This window comes from Fulmarus glacialis, unplaced genomic scaffold (genome assembly GCF_000690835.1).
Source record: "Fulmarus glacialis isolate BGI_N327 unplaced genomic scaffold, ASM69083v1 scaffold45540, whole genome shotgun sequence".
NCBI classification, from domain to species: domain Eukaryota; kingdom Metazoa; phylum Chordata; class Aves; order Procellariiformes; family Procellariidae; genus Fulmarus; species Fulmarus glacialis.
This window is the reverse complement of record NW_009190507.1, coordinates 18,546-40,515: the sequence shown is the minus strand read 5'-3', so window position 1 is coordinate 40,515 and position 21,970 is coordinate 18,546. Positions and strand designations below refer to the sequence as shown.

The window sequence follows — 21,970 nt, the reverse complement described above, 5'->3', positions numbered from 1 at the left end:
CTGCATTTAGCTGTACAATATAGAACCACTAGAAGTTTGAAAAGATACAAACGATAACAAGGACTAATCAATTACAGGGGAAATGAACTTCTGCTCTCTAGCAGAAGTTGAAAAGCAGAGCTCAAATTCTCTCTAGCTTCTCTATAGCACAGGGACAATTCTCAACAGCATCCTGCAGTGCAACACACCACTGTCTTCCTCAGCATGGAGGTAACGCTCTGTGAGCTCGCCTAATACAGGTTAATTGGCTAAATTAACCAGTGTCACCCAGCTGGGATTCATCAGACAGGCCAGTTCCATGCAGTCACATTAACAACCATCTGTATTGTCTCACTCTGCAGAAAATACATCGGGTTTCTGACAGTAAGAGCCTTTTAGCCAAAGCCTACTATGTTTTCTGACAGAAGCAAATTACTCCCATCCATGACATTTCTTAAGAAGAGTCACAGGGAACCATTCCTCAGATTTTTCATTTTTAGCTTTTAATATAGCAATGCAGTAATGCAAAATGACACTTCAGAGGAAAGGGACAGGAATAAGAAGCTAAATCTGTTTTGCCCCTTTGACAATTACTAAAACCCTCTAGCAAAACACAGCTATTCAGTTGCCCTCCCAACAAGCACACACTCCCTGTTACTGCAAGGTAACAGGTTGAGAGAGCAAAGCGAAGGGTTAAGAAAAGAATGAAGTCTGCTCTAAAGCATCTATTATCTCTTGGTTATAAGCTCTTTGGGCATGATCCATCATCTTGTCCCACATTTGTACGGCAAACAAAACATCATACTGGAACAGAACTATGAATCCATCTCTCCCAGCATCTTGACATTGACAGAAGCCAGTAGGGGATATTAGGGGAAAAGCATAGGAAATAAGTCAAATATAGAAGGCTTTCCCCAGACACATACTCACATTTGAGGCAATCCATAGCTTAGATCTGTCATGCACCAGACTTTGCAAGCAGACTATTGCCTTTAATTGTCACATGCTTTTCCTTAGTTTGTCTAGTCACTTCCTGAAATCATTGATGCACAATCTCCGCATAGGTCAGAAGTATGTGGAAATTTCATTATTTAACTTTAAACTGTGGAACAAGTACTTTTATGTGGGTGGGGGGGTGTCTCTGTGGCTGTACTGAGAGAAATGGTGGGTAATCATTTCCTTTCCACATTCCCCACAGCGAACATCTATATGCCTGTACAGTATTATCCACCAGCACCTTTTCAAGACTGAAACATTCTATGAAAAAAAAAAAAAGTGAAAGTGCCCCCACATGTCTGATCATCTTTGTCCCCATTCTATTTCTATATTGCCAAATATGTAATTAGTCATAAACAGAGGCCAACAATATTGGCATTAAATGCACGACACTACAATGCCATCATTGTTAAGGCCAATGTAAATGCAGCACATAACTCTCCTTTAGCTTGCCTTAGCACCGTTGCAGGACTTCAGTGTTCAGGTCCAAAACACACATGCCCAGCCTGACCTTGAAGGGGTTTACAATTCATCAGAGCTCATGTTTCCTAGATTGAATCTCCCACGACACCAGAAGCTTTGCATCTGCACACATTTAGAGGTACCTCAGCCTTGCCAGCACTGAGCATGGCTTCCCAGTGAGATATTATTTTGCCATAACCACCAAACCTGTGGAGGGGTGAAATACTTGAGATTTCTACCATTCCCCTCACCCTGCTGCATTTTATTGTTGGGTGTGTAAGGAGGACACTTCCTGGTTTATGTTCTCAGAGGAACAGAAGTAACCAGGCTGAGAATAAGAGCTGAACTCAATTCAGTCTTCAGACCCAGAGGATCTGCATTCCCTTCTCCCACTGCCAAGACTGTGCCTTAATCACTCGCCTTCGGTCCAGTCGCTCCATGCATTAAATACCACTGGGCCAGAAGGGCTCTTGGTGAATAGACCTGTCTGAATCCCACTAGTAAGCCTGTGAATCCCGACTTGCACTAATACAAAAAACCCAAATCTGGTCAACTGGATTGGACTCACTGTTAATCATGAGATTTCTTTCTTTCCCCCTCTTCAACACAGGTGAAAATGCCCTTGCAATTTTAACAGTGTGATTGTTGTTAGGTTTCTCCTACCCATTAAAGCATAATAAGCACAAGTTTCAAGGTTAGTACAGCTTATCACAAGACTAAGCTATGAAACATCACTTCCATCAAAAGCACAGAGATGCATTGATGGACTGCTGCCTAAAGATACCTGCATGAGTAACTACCTATTCACGTAAGTTTTCATCTATAAGAGCAAGACTGTCAGTAGGTACGTATCCAAAAAAACAGACTTTCCTTTTTTATTCTCCCTTAAGGTTTTTTTTCTCCTACTCCACAAACCCTTGTGAGCCAGGCCAGCATATGCTCAAAGCAGGCAGAAATCACAAGAGTGGTTCTGGCTGGATGGTACCCTTAGATCCCAGTATGGGGTGCTAACTGAAGTTCTGAAAAGAGAATACAGGCTCTCTCTTTGTCCTTCATGTGAGAGGCAGAATTCAGGCTGTTTAGGTTGGCAAAAAACCCCAAAGTCTTCTGCCAAACTGGCCAACAAAGCCATTCTGCAACAGACCCAAGCTCATTCACGCTCCTCATGGCATAATCTATAAAGGAGTTGAAGGAACTTTTGCTAGAGCCCAGAAGACTGGCGGCTTATTTAAAGAAAATATACATTTAGAAGCGGAAGAGTGATCTACATTTGGATTTCTCACAAAGCAGGTCTTAGATTGAAAGCTTGCCTCTCAGGGAAGTTTGGGTAAATCAGCTGGATTTGCTTAGTTATTCTTAAATCAAAGAAAAAAGCAGCTGTTATTTTGAGTGCTCTATCTTTGAAAATAGAAACAGTCTGAGTTATCACCACACAACTTCTCTTTTCTGTAAACAACTTCAGCAAACAGGCTGTTAAAGAGGAGGAGCCTGCCAGTTCTGTACAGAAGTGCTCTGGAGAATCCACTTGGTAGGATACCAACGCATTTCACAAAACTTAAACACAGCAGAGACAGTCAGCCGGAGTTTTCTCATATGCTGAAAAATCCCAAGTGGGGATTAACTCCCAAAGAAAATGCGTCACCACTAACCCTGCTCCCAGCTCAGCTGTTGCCAACTCTAAAAGCTGGGTGATAGTTGTCCCAAATGCCATAGAAGTGCTCATCTTGCCAATCAAAAGCTGCACTCTGAGCTGCGAGCTACTGCAACAATCAAGTGTCAACATAATTTGAATTGTATTCTTCTAGAATTTAGTCACAAAAATCATTTGCTTTGGAGATTTAGGCTATTTTCTGAGATTATGCAATATCCCAGAATAGGAAGGGGTTTTCCTCGTACAGTCCTTTTGGAAGAACAACTTATGTGCATAATTATTTATGCAAGTTATTGACAGCGAGGAAAGGCAAGCAAATAGATCCAGCAAAAGTAAATGAAGTGAATCTATCTGTTAAATGCCATTTGTGTGGGTTAACAAGAAAAGAGTAGAAGTGATTTCTTCCAGACTTCACTATGAATGTGCCATTTCTCAGTACAGCACTTCCCATATTAGGGCAAAACCAGATTTTATACCCAGTTCAATAAAGAAAGTATGTCTCCTTCACTGCACAAGTGAAGCTTCTTAAGATGTTAGGCTTGATGTTAGGGACTTCCATTATAAGAAAAGCATCTCTGCAAGCAGAGGGTTCTGTCTGCAGTCCCTTCTGCTCTGAAACTGCATATAGAGCTTTTGAACATTTTACATCCAGATTAAACCCAATGCAAGTTTTCATGGCGTGTGTTTGTTGCAGGGTGAAAGATGACAAATAAAGGCATCAGACTTTGCTGGGGATGTATGAGAGCCCATATATCCTCCTATGCCCATCTTCTCTCCTTCCTTCCCCAATACCAAGACATGCGAATGCCAAAACAACAGAATATTTTAACTGGCCTTCATTTAAAAGGGCTGTCATTTTAAGAGCTATTTTACTTAAAAAAAAAAACCATATATATAATGCAACTTGCACCATCCCCACTCCACACGGTTTTCAATAACTCTACCATGAATATCTCTGCTTTCAGATTCAAATGGGAATACACACGTAACTTGGCATGAGTAAGAGGAAGTTTCATAGGGCATATAATGTAAGATCACAGCAAGCTTCTGGAATGAGGCTTTGTTACCCAACTAATTAGCAGTTCAGCTTCTCAAATAAGAAACAGAGACCTCAAAAGTCTCAGAGCAGCTGCAGCACCTCACCAAAACAAAACATATACTGATGCCCACTGTTAGATCTCAGGAGGAAAAAGTGTCATAAACAACAGGTGCAGGCAAAACTCTGCTGTGTGAGTTTATTTCTCATTGACTTGGAGTCATGTGTGCATTTGAAAATAATTTTCAGATGCTGTTGCCAAGACTCATTTTTCAGCCCATTTGCATGTACAAGTCAACAGTAAATTTCAAGAACCACAGCATACACAAAAGACTTTCAGAAAATAGTATGTTGATCAATAAAGCTTTTCTTTCCCCAGCCCCAGAAATGCAACCTGAAAACTGTTTAACAACACTTGAACAGGAATTGCAACAGAAAACCTTTGTGGCATTTCTCCTGTTGGTGGCTTAAAAGACTGTGATAAGGTTTAAGTCAAACGATGCTTCCAAAGGTAATTAAAAGTAGAAACAGGGTATTAAGACCTGAAAAATCAAGTGTAATTGTAAAATACGTTTGGTTATTTTACCCTAAGGGCAGGGACACTTTTCTCTTACTGAAAGATCTGTTTGGCTTTTGGGCACATTTGGCAGACCACACATTCAACACGTACAAGCTTTTTTATTTTTGCATAATTTTAAAGAAAACAAGAAACCAGCATGGCCCGAGAAGAAGGTTTTATAAGGCTGAGTCATAGATGAGTCTGGCCTGCAAGGCATAGCTCCTTGCCCTTCCTAATCTAAACTTTGTTCAGTTTCTGCTTTTCCTGGAGAGAACCCAGATCCACAAGTCATCGTAAAGTGGCCTTTCAAGAAGGTCCTTTTCATGGCGTTGTGTTCAAATGCCTCTTTGCCATGCTGGATTGGGAAGAACTGAGGACTGCAGTAAGCCATATACAAAAGTACAAGTGAAGAGTGCCCGTTGTTTAATTAGGCACTTCGCTAAGATGGCTAGATTTAACCCCTGGATTATAGTAAATGGAAACAGGTTAAAAAGTTTTGATTTGTTGCAGACAAGACTCTCAGTATGGACCGACAGTCCCATAAAGCAGAAATAACAGTACTACCTCAAAAATCTATGGCAGTGTGTCTAGAGTGAAGAAGTTGTTCCAGTGCAGCATCCACAAAAGTGAGAATTTGTTTTTAATAACATCAGTAATCCACTACAAAAATCAATTTACAGATTTAAATTATAAAACAATCTAACAAATCACAGGCAGCATGAAAATACTCAGCTATTTTAAAAGTGCATCTGTAACCAAGCTTCCCTGTAGTGCACAAACAGGCCTTATATCGATAACTGTAATCACAGGGCAAAAATGAAGGTGCTAAGTCTTTGGGAAAGCTTCATTTTTAACAAATTGTGGCCTGGTAATAGTGATTATCCTAAAATTTCAACTACATATTTTTTTCATTGTGCCTAGAAGGTGCAATTTTCAGTTTCATTTCATCACCTTTAAGATTATTGTTCGTGTTTTATAGATGTACACGCATTGCTTGGAGCTAGACTTGAATGCTCATTCTGAAGAGTAGTAAGCTAAGTAAAAGCCTATTAGTCAGTTCACGTGGCTAGCCATGGCTCTGGTGACATCGACACAAAGAACTGAAGGGTCACAGAAATAGCTTCTGTCCCTTTCCCCCTCCCCTTCCTGAGGACTGGTCCCACAGAGTCAGCAATCAGGCACAGTAGCTGGGGTTGCTGTGGGGAAGCATGTGGCTGCTATCTATCCTGCACCTGCTCTACAAATAGAAAGAGGACTATGATGTTGAACACTACTAAGTGACATACTTAGGAGCCTTTAGTTTATTTCAAATGTTTAGCTCCAGCTTTTTTTATTTGAAGCTGTACTTACTTCCAGAGGACCTCCAGTTGTAGCTTGATGGTGCCCAGTTCAGTTATATCCACAATGATTGCCTGAGGCTTGGTAGTAAAGAAATTTATGCTGTCACACGTCACGACACCAACAAGAATAGTGGCCAGTCCTCGCAGCTCTGTCACCTGCAGACAAACATATCCATTTTCATCTTACCAGACAATCCTAAGTCACGTGCATGGAAAGGAGAACACCCCAGGCTCACATCCGCTCTGAGGTCCACAGCAAGCTTAAAACCTTGATACTCAATTCTGGGCTCCTGAACTGTTGTGAGCCAATATCCCCAAAAGGAATATGTCATAGATGGCTAGCAAAGAGGAAAGGAGTTCTATGGGGAGAGACAGAGCTGTACAGCACTTCTGACAACAGAATTTGGTAGACTATGATTTTAAGAAAAATTAGACTGAAATTTGGAAGTTCTAGCTCTGGTATACATACAGTAGTTGTCATTTATAGTGCAGAGTCTAGCTTGTCTACATACTAGAACAACACTGTCATAAAAAATATATATTACAGAGAAGTATATTAGCCTACCTACACTAGACTATTTCAGCTCTCAATTGCCTGAAGGATCTGGAAGCACAACTGTCTGCGTCCACTGTGACCTTTCTAACTGTCCTGAGTTCAGCTGTGGACTAAAATCAGAACTTGTAAGTGTCAGTTCTTTCCTCTAGCTCTGCAGGTGTCTCCAAGTTAGTTATCAATGCAATTACAGGCCTGCATTTTTCCCAGGCTGGCACTTTGCTTCTTCAGCTACTTTTTAAAAAAAAAATCTAATCAAACACTTGCTATAAGAACATACTTCCAATTGAAGATCAAATTGTTCTAGAAGCATCAGACTCAGCACGGAATTTTAGCACAAGTGCCTAAAGTCCACTTCAGGAATTAGTTACATGCCTACATCTCCTTTAAGAGCTAGCAAAAGTTATGTTGCTAGGCTCCTCTTGGAACACTCTTTGGCACTTCTCAAATTTTTTTTTTTTTTTTTTTTAAAAAAACTGCTATGTATTTGTACTTAATAATCTTTGCCCAGTACGAAGTGGAAAGAGCAGGAGGGTGTGGAGAACATTAGTCAGTAGACTTTCATAAGCTGACAAAAAGAGTAAAACTATCACTGTCATACAAAGTAATACAAGTTTTTTTAAAACTATTATGGGAAAACAGGGATCTGAATTAGCCTCTCACCTGATCTTCATTGTGCAGTGGCAGCAAAAAAAAGCATTATAAGCACATTTCCAAGGGCTGTGCTGGCAAGATGCCAAAGAGTCTCTCCTATGTAACCCAGTTCTTGCTGCCAGATAGGAGGGGAACATTGCAATAGCTGCTTTAACTCAGCTGCCAAAACTTGAAACCCTGCACTGGCATAGTTTCCTACTAGAGTAGGATCCAGCACAGCCTTCAATCTCAGCTCCTTTTAGGTTGACAGGAGTCACGCTGCAGAGTCCAGCTCACAAAAGATGCCAGACTACAGTGGAAATGCTGTTTAAGGATTAACTCCACCTGCTAGGTAAGTGCCAGAACCAATGCCAGTGGCAGCTGCACAAGGGTCTATGAAAACTACAAGCTTCCCCCAAGGGGTACCCACAATGTGTCATCTACGTATCACAGGCCACTAGCACTGGTCCCTTACTGTTAAAGATATGACCTCTTCCGAGGCACTTAAAAAAAACGTCAGAACTCTAAATAAAGATATAAAGTACAGACAGTTCGTACCAGCATATAAATGCCATTGGTTCTTTGCAGATACGGAGCACCTCTGGAGTAAAACATGACAAAAGAATCCGCAGTGCACTGCATAAAGGGACATTTGAACTACACATTCAAAACATACACATGCGCAATGATATATTTTCCATATACATATTTCTCTTCTTCAATAGAGGACAGAACTCCAGGTACTTAATATTCCACATAGATGACATAAATAATATCTACATATACATCTTTTTGTCTCCACATCTAGACTTCACCCTAGAAAATCCCAGATACTGATCTAGGACTTTTTTTTAAAAAAAAGAAAAAAGAACAACCGAACCACATATACCAGACTCCAGAACATGGGAAAGCAGATGCACTAATACAGTTACGAGTACCAGGAGCAAAGGAAAAACAGTAGTAGATGTCTGTTCCGTAGGCAGAACATTGATTAACTGCCATTTTTCCATGGCTAGGAAAAGAAAACTACTTAAGAATTTTGACAAACGCTTGGTAAGTAGGTAAGGTAAGTAGTATGACAGAAGAGCTGTTAACCCACTGATTCCAATCCAACCATTATACACCACACCTTGATTTCAAACTTCTCGTGGAGATTGGGTATAAAAATCTTTTCTTCCTCATCCCATGTTTGGCTGTCATCTGTCTCAATCTTGCCTTTCAACCTCCATTTTTGGCGCCCCAGTCGCACAAACACCTAGAAACCACAAAGAAAAAAGGATGTTGCGTCAACATATCCCAGAATGTTCCCTTCAGTCCATAGGCCTCACACTGTTCCAGTACCGCAGAGGCAAAGCCATTCCTTTGATCACTATACATTTAGGAACTTGGATAAAGCTAGAAGATTGGAGGCAGGAATTCAGGTTGCAGGTTTAACACCTTAACTCAGTGCCAAATGACACGTCCCACCCATTCTAGAAGAACTGCAAAACTACATTGCATAGCAAGTGTAGCAGTACTGAAATACAAGGCACACTGGAATTCATTTGGAACTGTTAGAAGTAGGAGAGCAACCCAGTAAGATACTAAGATGCATTCAAATCATGCCAAGGGCAATCTTCCAAGAAACAGGCAGCAACTGTTACTTGATTCCAGGGCAACTTTGAAGACAAAGACCTGACAGGTTGGTTTTGATAGACAATCACCGCCACCTTCTAAACCCTCCCATAACACTTGAATCACATCTTTCCCTCTTCAGTCTCACAGGGCAGAGTAACTAATGAATGTGCCAAAGCACTGTTCTCATCAGAACAGTGCACGGTTTTATCATAGTCTGTTTCCTGCTTGCCTTGTTGCACCCTTGCTCTCCCGTTCCTCTACTGCAAACTCACAGCAGTAAAATAAAAGACAAAATGAATTGCTGTATACTGCACCTCATACTGGTCCCCCGGGCAGAGACGTGCAAAGCCCACCAACCCTGAAAAGAGAAGGAAAACTCCTAATACTTGTAGAGTTTTACAATGTCCCCCAAAGCCTCAGCTTGTAATAAATAAAGTGACTATCTGGCTAACACCCCCTTGTGCGCAACTCTGTGCAGAAGCTATGCCACCAGTCCAAAACACTCTTAGAAGGACAAACTTTAATTGAGCTGAGGAAAGAAAGCTTGTCAGCTTTTGTACTCAAATATAAAATACCATTGCAGATCTGTTTTACAGTGCTGAAGCAAACAGAAGTTTGCCAAAATTCTGTTTAGGGTCTGATCCAGAAAGCCAATGGAAGCAACTGACATTGAATAAATGGACTCTCAGTGGATCAGATTGCTACATAGGAAACCCAAAATCAATTGATGAGCCTTGAAGGAAACAAGAAAGGAACATACCTTTCATCTTCAAGTGAAACTCTCCCAAATGGACCTCCAATGCCCCTTCTATAAAGCACATGTCCTAGAAGAAAGACTGAGCAGTCACTATGACTGAAAAGTAGCACAGAGTAGCTACCTTCCCATCCATGCCATTTTCTTTAAAGGACTTTGGCTTTTTTTTTTTTTTTTAAAAGGACACCCACTAACATTTTCGCTAGTGGAAGCTGATACTGAGTCCATTCATACTACTTTTAAGATAGAAAATCGTGATGCCGCTCCACAGAAGAGTGGAACTGCTTGAGCAGTTCACTGTCAGTTACCTTCCACTGCTTGTTTTGTAATAATAGCACAGCTTATTCATTATCCAATTCTCATCCCATTACTTCCAATGCAAGTCATAATGGACCCTAGTATTAAAGCAGAAACTCAAAGGATTTTTCACTTGTCTTCACGAATGCATGAAGCCAAGCCGAGTAGGGGCAAAAAAGGGGCACAGAATTCAAGAGCTTTGCCTGTAAGGTATTTATCTCACAAGCTTCAGTTCACATTATGTACCTGTATTTCATTCACATGTTAAGTTTTTAACCCGCACCATTAAAAAAAAAGCCAGCAGCAAGTCCTACTACATTTTTTGCTAAGGAACAATGAGGTCTTCGTTACATGTGTGTAGTATTTCTCACCTCTGTGCACTCTTGGAAGTTCTTGTAAAGCTCCACTAGGCTCTCTCTGGAGGCTTTGGTGGAAGGAGACAAGGAAAAGGCATGTTTCATATTAGTGGCTCCATCTCGTAGTCTGCACTGGATACAGTAAGCTTCATAAAGTTCTTCTACCTTTAAGATTGGGGGTGGGGGGGTGGGGGGAAGAATGAACAAGTATTACCCCAGCATAGTTTTAGTAAGTTTTGGAAAGGAACATCAGTAGTCTTTCCTGGAAAAAAACACAACCAAATCCCACTAGTAGCAGAATGCTGCATTTTACAGACTGATTAGAGTGCAACAGTTTGTAGACATTCCTGCAAAAAAGCATGGGATATTGAGAAACAATTTGCTCTGCTATTATCAGACTAGAAGACAAGGAGTAGAGTAACACTGTTCAGAGAAAAATTACTTGGGGAGCAGGAAACTGATTCTCTCAATTCTTTCAATACTGATTGAAACACCTACACCTTTAACTATGTCAGAGGAGAGATTTCATTCTTTTGGAAGCAGATGGCACACAGCAGACATGCACTCTACAGAACTGCTCATCTGGCTCCTTGTGGGAAGCAGAGGAGAACATGTAAGTCTTCCCACAGCAGCATTTTCTGCATAAATCGGCAGAGTATGCAAACTGGTTTCACAGGCAAACTCAGGTCGGGTTGCGCCCAACATTCAGCCTGAATAGAACCATTCAAGAAGATAAATAAATATAAATCCCCTCCTTCTGTAAAAAGAGTGGTTACAGCTTTCAGAAAGTACCCAGCATTATTCCCCTTCAGATGAATTATAATCAAAATATTTTCTATTTAGATAGGTTGCTTATATGGCAGTATAAGCCTTACACGTACAAGATATAAAACCCCTTACCTTGCTTATGTGAAACTCCAGTTTTCTGATGTATCTCTCCACAGACCGGATTTGCTTTTGAAGAGGGGAGAGAGAGGGACTTGAGAAATTATTTCCTAAATGTGCCTTTAAGTAACACAGCAGACACATCATCCATTTTTCTCTATTTGCAACATTTCATCTCATCCTCAATAGTCTTACCTTATCCAGGTCATAGTAAAAAGCCTGAAAGAGAAATAGCACAGGCTGAACAGGAGAGCATATATATTTGTAAATATTAACAATACTTTCATATTTACTGCAAGACTCACTATGTACGTCTTCAGTTACACTAAATTAAGATGCATTGTTTACTACAAGGAGACAGTGCAATATTTTTAGTAGTAGTTCCATTTTCTGTGCATGGTTGGTTGGTTTGGTTTTGCAGATGCTTGAAATAAGACAGTAAGAGTCTCACCACCAGCTATAACAAGGACTTGGACATTGGTCATGGTACATAGGAGTTTCTGGTGTGTTTTTTTTTTTTTTAATCTAGCTATTATTTCCCAAGTGGAAGGCAAAGTTGGATCTGCGAGTTGTCTTTTCATTAGCACTGTTGCTGAAGGTACTTCTGGGGAGTTGCGAACATGACAGAATCTAGGTTACAAGGACACATTCACCAACTATGGAAAACAAAGCCTGATCTTTATTAGCATTTGTGTCCATACAGAGTCAGGTACAAACACTGATCACTAAACAGACACAAGAAGATACCATCCCAGTAAAGAAGCACTATCTAAAGAACACTGCTGGATACTGAAAATGAGAAATCCCAAGTTTAATTCTCACATCTAGAGCTAACTTGCTTGGTACATTTCTGATTGTGATGCCTTGCTGGACCTCACCTCAGTGCTTTAACTGGAGAACCCCTGGGAGTCCCAGGTGTGAAAGAGCATCTACTTTTGTGACTTTATTTTTAAAGTCATTTTAAGTATTTAACATTAAAAGCATCTTACCAATCTGGAGTTCCTTTTTGTATCTTTGTGTCGACCAGAGAGATAATCCAATTCAGCCTGATGTGCTTCCAAGTATTCACTGGAGAGGAAGAAAACCCAGTGTTACATTCTTCTGGTACATTCATTATAACACCACTCCAAAGGATTTTTCAGCAGAACGTTACAAAGCAACTTCCTTCTCTAGAAAACTTACCTTGTTTTACTCTCTAGAGATGCAAATGGCTATATAGAGGGACATGAGTCAACAGATGAAAAAGAGTGGTTTCCACAGACAAATATTTGTCCTAAATGCAAAGTCACTCCTAGAGGAGCATCTATACACAATGAGTGCCAGAAGATGCTGGTTACTGTTACCTAACATTTAAAGATGCTGTACATTAGGAATCCTCCTGAATCCTTTTTACTCCTCCACGATGTGGAATGCTACAGTGCAACTCAAGAAGGCTACCACTGCTGCATAGGGTATATACATGTACACATGCACACACTGCACTCAGACATTCACTATTTCTTGTTTTCCTTCATCTAAAATAGATAATTCAAGCGAAAGATGGGCTTTATTCTGAGAATGTGAGGCAAAATGAAACAAGACAGTAGAGCTGGAAGTACTACTAAAAGCAAGAGGAAAGGAGGGATGCAAGAGGAGAATAGCAAGTTCTAAGACACAGATAACCCAGCTCACAGATCTCCATTTCAGATTTCTCTAACTATTCCTGTTTGGCCTTCTGGAACCTTTTCTGTAAGGTAGAAGATCAGTTCATTTGTTGAGCAAGTCTCTTCTTACAGTTACTGAGGAGTAAGAATTCATCAACCAGCCCCATCTTACAAAGTCAAAGAACTGCAACATGAAACACTTGTGCTACAAAATCAAGCTCATAGAAGTACTCCACATGTAAGGTAGGGCACATGTGATTCAGTGTTTTAGCAAACAGACCTGAATACCACCTTTTAGTATGCTAGACAAGTAATGTAACCATTACTTTTTCCAGAATGAGAACTATTTTGCAAGGTGTGAAGCACTTCATGCCAGATGGCTTCTATAGAGCTGCTTGCATGCAAGAGTTTAAGGCCCTGTGGGAACTCCTAAGGGACAACCATTTCTGCTGAGACCATCTTCTTCCAACTTTGCTTTTAATACAGAGCAGACTTGGGTAACTTTTTCCTCTTATACTTAAAAGGGAACAAGAGTCACCTGGTAAATACTACATTACAAGACACAGTCTCTGAGCAGTCAAAATAACTTCATTTTAGACAGCTGCACTTCTTCACATTTGCTTTGATGCATTTCATTTTCTTACTGTTAGAAAACCAGTTCCCCCCAAGACACCCAGTGGCTCCAGTATTCAGCTGTCTGCTCTTTACACTTGCCTATTAACAACTCAGTACAGAAGTAGCCATGGCTGGTGACAGAAAAGGGTTCACTTTCCTTTCAGAAGAGCTTCATCACTTTTAGATTTAAGTATGTTAGAATTGCCAGCTTGATGGAATGGTACCCAGATGGTTAACAGAATAAAAGAGTTATTTGCTATAGCTATAAAGAAACAGGCACGTAAAACATGTTCTGTACTACAAATTCAAGTCACTCCAGCACCAAGTGGACTTAGTCTGCATCTACTTAAAATTTGGACTTTGCATTGCTATTTGATACAGTTGTTTTCTGTAGTCGATTAGTTAGCTACTCAGTTTTGGCAGGAGTCTGATCATATGGCATTCCCTGCAGAACTGGGAACAAATTCTGATCCACTTTATAATTTCTCCTCCCTAAGCTCTGATAAATTCTCAACTCTGCAAAAACATTTGGTTTCATTATTTGTTTTAAATCTGAACCCACTAATAAGACATTGACTGATATTTTTAGGGCTAAGACTTCATAGTCTTTTATTGGAATAAAAATGGGACGCATCTGAGTTTACAACGTATTATTACAGTGCCTTTTATGTTCTTTGCTTAAGAAAACAAACTATGATCAGAATTAATACAGTAGCAAAATTCTGAGTACAGCAGCAACATACATGAAGGAACTGTTAGTTAGTAGGATGCCAGCAGGAAGAGCTCCAGGGTTTACAAATCCAAGGAAAGGTATTTTATCTTCCGATAGTAGCTTCAGGGTGTAAATGAAATTCCTATGATATTAGACTAGACCCATCCACATCAACTGTAACAATTTAAGATGTATTCTTATATAATAAGATTTGACAACTCACTTAAAGGTTGATCAGTTTCAATCACTGATGGAGGCAAACAGCACTTACCACCACTTCCTTTCTAGTCAATAATACCAAGAGAGCAAGCTCATCCATGTTTTATTTGCCATTTCAGCATTGAATAATATCAGTGTTTCTATGAGGTAACCGACAGCTTCCTCAAAGCCAGAATACCCTAAACACAGATTGCCAGCCCTTCCTTTGATCTCTATTATGTCTGCTGCACACACCCCATATCTGCCAGACGGAGACAATGGACAAAACTGGTCTTTAGCCTTTTCACTCAAGTCTGTACTGATGCAACATTGACTGTGCAGTCAACCATAATAACAACTCTGAAATAGTGCTACATTTAAAGCAAGATAATATTATTTACATTGCCATAAGAAGATGGAGTTATGCTACAGCTCTGTTTCATCACCTCAAGTTAGCTGAAGTTTTCAGGTGGATCTGCTTAGACCCTTCCCTTACAACAAGCCACCCAGAGATGGAAGAAGACTTTTCAACTCCAGAGTTTAATTCTATTAAAAGGAAAAAAACCAAACCAAAACAAACCACACCACTAGAATATCTAACTCTTTACTTCAAGTGTTCTCTCATTAGCATACAGAGAATAGAAATGGTTTACGGACCAGCCTCCCCACTGTGTCCTTGCAGGGCACACCCTCACTTTCAGACTTGGTTTTAAGTCAGCTTTTTGAGTCAAAGCAAACTCCACACAGCTCTCTCTCCATCTGCCAATCACCCCCCAGGTCTGGCTGTCCCATCCCTATCCAAGTCTCTCCTTGATCTGCAGGCTTCCTGCCTGCCACCCTGCATGCTCCGAAAGCCTCCCTTCCTCAAGAGAGCTTAGTTGCTCCCCAAGAGATGGAGAATCTCCCCACAGAGTTCTACCTGTCACTGACTTTTCAGAGAAGTGTAACAAACTAGGAACAAACAAAAACATCAGAGCACTTTGTTTGCAAGCAGACTGTCTGAGAGTAAATGAAACTTGTTTTACAAGGTCCCAAGCCAGTGTCTGGGAAAGTCACTACATACGTTTAGAGATGCCAGATAGAGACAGAGAACTGTGATACACAGACTTAAGCAGCGTGACTAGGTAAGGTAAATTACAATATTTAAAAAGTCCTTACTTAAGTCCTTTCTTCAAAGCTTCAAAAATTTTCTTCACCTGCAGTGGCTTTGGATCCCAGATGACTGCCCCCTTCTGCAGGGAATTATAAGCCTTGGGGGATTTCAGTGACATTCTTGATCTCACTGAACTTCTGCTGAGAGACTTTCTGTAGAAAGAAAAAAGAAATATGGGAAAGATGCAAACCCCATCACCTGGGAGAAGAGATGCCTAACCCACAAAGCTTCCAGGCTACAAGTTACATGCCCAATCCCATATACCTTTACTCAAAAGAAAAAAAGCTCTTGGACACACTGAGAGTACTTTCACAGGTAACAGTAGAAAGTTAACAGGTAACATAGAAAGCTCTGCCCTAAATACCTAGTGCAGAAAAGCTGCCAGTTTTTTGTGACTTTAACAATAATAATTTAAATAAGAAACATCTCTTTCTCCAAGCTTGACGCAGACTTTGAGGTGCCTGGTGGTTCTCTTTTATCCTTTTTAAATAAAGAAAAATTGTGCAGGTCCCCATTTCTTTTGGAAGGGGGGTGAGCACTGAGCAAGAAAAAGAAAAGCTCATTTTTATACCGCGTTAATAACAAGTTAATGTTCATACTGCTAGCAGTTGTCTAAAAAGACATGCATGGCAGCTAGCTAAGGCCGTGTTTCTGTGTGCACATTCACACCAGTTGCTGGGTCAGCTACAGAAATAGTCAAGTAAGCCATGCTGCAGGGCAAGGACATTCCCATTCTGACTCTCACCTGCAATTCAGGAAAACGAGGCAACAAACTTTTGATCTGCTCAAGGTCTAACTGATAAAGCTAACATAAAAAGCCTTTAGAAATAGCTATTTCTTTGTCTGCATTCACCATCCATTTAAATGATGGCCTAGAGCCCTACCACACTTTAGAAAAGCAAGCTACCAAGCCCAGATTGCCTGTAAGATACAATTATCAAGGCATTTTTTCAGTGTCTAACACCTCACTTACTTACTTCTAAAAGCAACTACAAAACCAAAATTAAATATTGTTTCTAACAGAAGTCCCCCACACAGGATTTTTTGTGCCAACCTAGAGTTAGAATACCACAAGCCATTAGTTATATATATCTACAACATTTAAACCAGAAAATGAGCTCCCTACAAATGGTTCTTTCACGTTGTCAGATTCCTGCCTGGCTTACCTCTATCTATACACTCCTCTTAGTTATTTTTATACAGTTTTGTTAATACTCCCTGTAAGTCAAGCCTCTAAAATAACATTATCTAAAGAAGTTTCCCATTCCACCAAGCCAAGCCAACTGGTTGCTCTCAGAGAAGCTTTTCGTCTTCTCCACAATCTCTGTCCTAAATTCAGCTCACCTGGAGAAATGATGAACTTAAACAAGCTTAATACTTAGCCACTGGCTGTTTTAAGTTCTAGGCATGTGACTGAAGGCCTAAGGAGATTATTGAGCTTGGTGATTAAATCCTAGGCCCAGCACACCTGAGAGCTATCCCCAGTCCTCTTACAGAAACCTTCAAGTAACTACTTTAATTATCCTGGTGCTAAATTTCTACTTAACTCAATTTTTTAACATATAATCTGCAAAAAATCTGATAAAATTAGGTGTTGCCAAACATTACTGCCTATTTAATCTCTTCACCCCAATGATTATCTTAGTTTGTTATGATGGCTTAATGTAAAGTATTAATTAACCAAAGCATTTGGAGCTTAGGTTACCTATAATGAGGAACACAACTGTTAAATTAGAAACTTACATTAATATTGTTTTCTTTCGTAAGATAATGAATCTTTGAGTATTCCATGCAAAGTGAGAGGGTTTCAACAGCAAGGGACAGTCTAGCCAATAACAGCAGTTGAAAGAGTCTCCTAGAAGGATCATCACTTAAAAGTCTTTCATGCAAAGACGGAAATAGCATCCAGTTCCATGCTTTAGATGAGTACTCTAATTAGCAAGATACCAGATGGAAGATATAAGATAATTCTATCTTTTGAAATTAAAAAGCCCAAATTACTCCTGTGTTTTGTTTATTTTTGGAAGGGAAAGGACTTTGATATTTACCTTCAGAGTTTTGGACTGCAAATCCTAAATTCAGGAAATCATTTCCCTTCAGTTCAAGTATAGCATCTAAGCACTGCACATGGATAGGTTGGGATTTAAAACTCACTGTTTTCCTCAGTATCTCCTACTGACTGATGTAGCCCATACGAACTTAGTGCACTAATGTTAAGAATCCCATTTTCATACATTTAATAGAAAAGTTAAGTGGCTGACATGGGCCTTTAGGGACAGTAGCTAAAAGCTAGATGCTATGTTGCTGCTTTCCTTTGTGAACTTAATAATTTAAGTATCAGATTTCCCCCTTTATAGATAACAGTAATAATATTTACTTCCTGTGGAGACCATTGTGAGGAAAAATGAAATAGTGTGTCTGACTGAGAGCCTCAAAAGGAAGTTGCTAAAGAAATGCAAAAGTATATTTAGCATCTGCTTAAGAATCTCCATGTGGACCTGATTTGTGTGTCATCCTTTGGATAGACCTTGCATAGGGCCCCTGCAATCTCCTGCTGTGTTTTGCAACAGTGCCTGAGGGAGAGATAAGTTAGGAAAGGGTGATTAAATAATTTCTTCACTATGCTGGGGAAGGCTCTCGGGTGTTCACTGGGCTGTGACTGAGTATCTAGTACACAAATTTTCCTTACTGAAGTGATTCCTGAACAAAACTGTCTGTCTAAACACTTAAATAATGAAAAGCAACATCATAAAAAATGCATAAAGAGAGGCATTTGGTTAGAAAACCTTTGCGGCTAAAAGTAACAGAATAATCTTAAGGGATATATGAACTCTTCTGTTTGGAACATTCTCACCCTGGCCTGTGCCTTTGTTGGAGAAACAGCTGTTCAACACTTTTCCTGGTAGATCCTTTCCCTGCTAGAACTCCCACTATGTACTTGAGCTCAAGTCTGTTTATATAATTTATTGACAGTGTTTTTCTCAAGATCTTAGCGATTGCTGTGATTTTAGATGCCTGATCTTTGCTAGGTGTAATAGTATTTTTCAGCTTCCACAACAAATTAATTTATTCAAATGTGAAGACTTCTTAATTACATCACAATCATGCTGGAATTTCATTTTTGCTCATACTTTACCATGCTGTGTTTAGCTAAAAGGATAATTCAGTCATTTGGTTCTTTGAAAATAGATTTTATGACATGAGTCAGGTATTTTACTGATACACAATAAGATTTTTTTCAGTACAATACTTCTAGAGGCATATTTTCCAGTACTTCTTTATGATACTGCTAAATGATTCACTTTGTTATTATTCTAGCATGCACTGGCAGTCAGAGATTATATTAATTTTCCATTTATATATCATATCTTCTAAAAGCACTCAACAGGCTATACAGGGATCACTAAATTCAGACAAAGAACAAGAGCACTTCTAGTGGAAGAGCTGCACAGTTATCCACATAGAGCAATGCTACACAACAATTTATGATAAGCAAACAGGGAAAAACAGTGCAGGATAGTTTAGCAACTACAGGGCTTGACTGAAGACTGGAAGACTGGACTGCAACCTTGGCTATACTATAGACCTATTACTGATAGCAGCAAATTTGCTGTGACCTTCTTGGCCTGTTTGTATTCCTCCCTTCCTCCCGTTTCTGGCATTGCCAGAAAGCAGCCCGTCCTCTCATGTAATGCTGCTCTGCTTAAGTAACTCCAGAAGAACTTGAGTTGGGTTCAGTTACATATTTTGCCAGGATTCACCATTAACATCCCCATCTTTTTAAAGGTCTATGAGATTTTTAATTACCATAACTATTCAGAAGGTTTTAGTCAGAAAATACCAGTTACTACTAGGCTGCTAGCAGGAAGGGTTGCAGTCCTTCATTTTTCTAGAAGAAATGGATGCTATTAACAGTCTGATACATAACCTCTGAAATCCAGCCATCTCTGAAGTACAGCGTGTATAGTAGTAAGACAGTCTGGTGTGAAGTACAGCTATTTATCAGTGAACCATGGCCACACTCAATAGTTTTAAGATAAAAATTAAGGAACAACTTCTACACATAGATGTCTTAGGTGAAAAAATACATTCACAGTACCTAATATTTGTTGCCCAAACTATCAGGTGTTTTTCTTTTTGTGTTACTTACGCTAATTTTCTGCTTTGTACAGTGCTGAATCCAGTGAAGGAACAACTCCTGCTGATACCACCCCCATCACCAGGAGAGACAAATGTGAGTTTGACCGACATGATTGCCAGTCAGTAAGTCTATCGGCTTCTGAAATAAACAGAAAAACAGACGAGTCAAAACCTTCTTGGCAGTTCAGGCTTAGACCTGTGCTGCTGCAAGTGCTGAGCTGCATGAAAGTGGAAAGTCAGAACAACAGACAGTAGATTAAATAGAAAAAAAAGACTTGTCTGCTATACACGTTTCCTCTGTTGCCATCCACAATACAATTAATAAGGGACTGAACAGTCTAAAATGAAATCTCTCATGCCCTCTTCAATTTCTGATTGATTTTACAAACTCACTATGTAAAAGCCAGAATAGCCTCAATTCACAGGCTCTCTACATTTCTGATTTTTTAAAAACCCTTTAATTGTCCCACTGCTTAAGGAGTTCAGGCCAACCAGTGTATTTCCAAATCCGTATGGATGCCAGAACAATACTTAAGCTCCAGACTTAGGTCCAAAAAGCAGTTCCTTGCATCTGTGCAGAGCCACACTGAAGTCAATGGTAGAACTGGCTGAGTGTGGTACTTAAGCCCAAGGCAGAAGTCTGGTTTCAACAGTAAATTTCAGGTTCATGCTCCTCCTCTGGCAGGATTTCTCTTGGATTGCTCTCTTCTGTTTTCCATCAGTCAAACTCTTGCTTTCTGGAGAATTGTGTTCTCTGCCATATGTCTATAGAATCCAAGTTACAATATAAGTAACAGACATATCCTTCAAAGCAGCTGTAGAAAATCACCCAGACAGTTAATATACAGAAAAATTCCCTTCCTTTCCCCCCCAAGCTGGTGTAATGTAAACACCACAACTGAGTAAAACTGCGTAAAACAAAAAGCTGGAGTATCTATTTGTAGAGAGAAGTACAAACTCCAATAAAGGGCTCTACATGGAGATGCTCCATGCAAAAGTTTGTCCTACATTACAGAATGTGCTCTGAAGAACAGTGAGCTCTTAATCTATCAGAGTAGATACTGGAAAGAAACATCCGCACTCAACCCCTATGACTGACATTATCCCACCAGCATGGCTACAATTAGTCAGACTAGAGGCCCAGAAATGTCAGGATAAGGCTCTTTTCCTGGCTCTGCCACTAACTTGGAGAGCAACCTAACTCAATGCTCTTCCAGACTGCATATAAAGAACTGAATGGTTGAACTGTACTTCCCAAGAGGGGTGAGATTTGGGAGTGTTTTGCTAATTCTGGGCTAGTCTACAAGTACAGGGAATTACTGTGAGTGACTATGCTTTAGGTATCATTATCTGCTAAAGCAGTAACAAAAGTTGTCATGGATTTCCACAAGCAGAGATCCTGCAGTGAGACCTGAGTATTTCATTAGAAGCCGGTCAGTCAGTTCCCTGGGCTGAGGTCTAAGACTCCCATTTCTTTGTCTATTCTACAGGCTGTGCCAAGCTCATGAATACATCCATGAAAAACAGGCAAAAGATTTTAGAACAAGATGTGAAAATGATAAATTTGAGCCAAATAGCTACCTGCTTTGTAAGCTACCTAGTTTGTCAAAAGAGGTTTTGGGCATGGCTAGGTATTTTGTATCTCAGTACATTGAAGTCCACACGACTCCATAGCTTCAGTAGTATCGATAGAAATCTGTTACATGGAAAAATTTAGGTGCATCTTAATCACCTTTTAATCAAACTGTACAGCACTTATGTTCTCTTGCTTTGAAAGGATGCACCCTTAATCAGAGATTGTACTTGCGTCACATCACAGCTGAAGTTTCAAAATATTTTCCATTCTTTCCTCTAGTTTTCAGATGCTTATAAGTCTGTGAAGAGTCACCCCATCAAACAGATCATTAGACTGAAAAAAACATGCAACTTACTGAAAAATGTAATTGCATAACAAGCTGTTAAAGGAAGAAATAAAAGGAATAGCCTCATGGTTATTGACCACATCCCTCATCAAGGCTAAGCCAGATTCCCAGGATCTATTCTTCAGCTCTCTAACTTGGGAAAGTTAGTTCACGAGTAAAAGGGCGGAAGAAAGTGCAGGAAAAGCTTGTCTAATTTTATAGGACTCCTAAAGCCTACATAGCATGAGACTGAAAGCCTTTGAAGCACATAGATATGAAACAAACAAAATCAGGCAGACCCTTGACAGGGAACAGAAAGTGGAAAATGATAAGAAGACTCCCAAAGTAAAAATCTGACCTCTAGATGTGAAGAACTAAGTTAGAAATGTACAGACCCCAAAACTCAGTTGGTGAAAGAAAGAAATTGCTTAAATTGCCTAGACTTTATTCTGTTGCCACATGTGTTTTATAAATAAAATATAATTCTGGA

General features: G+C 39.8%; 1 protein-coding gene across 1 annotated transcript in view; it reads right to left on the bottom strand.

Moving 5' to 3' along the window:
• FAM65C (family with sequence similarity 65, member C) overlaps nucleotides 1-19,690 on the bottom strand; it is a 31,197-nt gene extending 11,507 nt beyond the window's left edge. Inside the window, 10 exon segments of the mRNA XM_009585664.1 lie at nucleotides 6,034-6,179; nucleotides 8,339-8,464; nucleotides 9,141-9,184; nucleotides 9,587-9,650; nucleotides 10,249-10,398; nucleotides 11,134-11,187; nucleotides 11,314-11,337; nucleotides 12,108-12,186; nucleotides 15,445-15,591; nucleotides 19,590-19,690. Of these exon segments, the coding sequence (XP_009583959.1) occupies nucleotides 6,034-6,179; nucleotides 8,339-8,464; nucleotides 9,141-9,184; nucleotides 9,587-9,650; nucleotides 10,249-10,398; nucleotides 11,134-11,187; nucleotides 11,314-11,337; nucleotides 12,108-12,186; nucleotides 15,445-15,591; nucleotides 19,590-19,690 (935 nt within the window).
• Nucleotides 19,691-21,970: the final 2,280 nt, after the last annotated feature.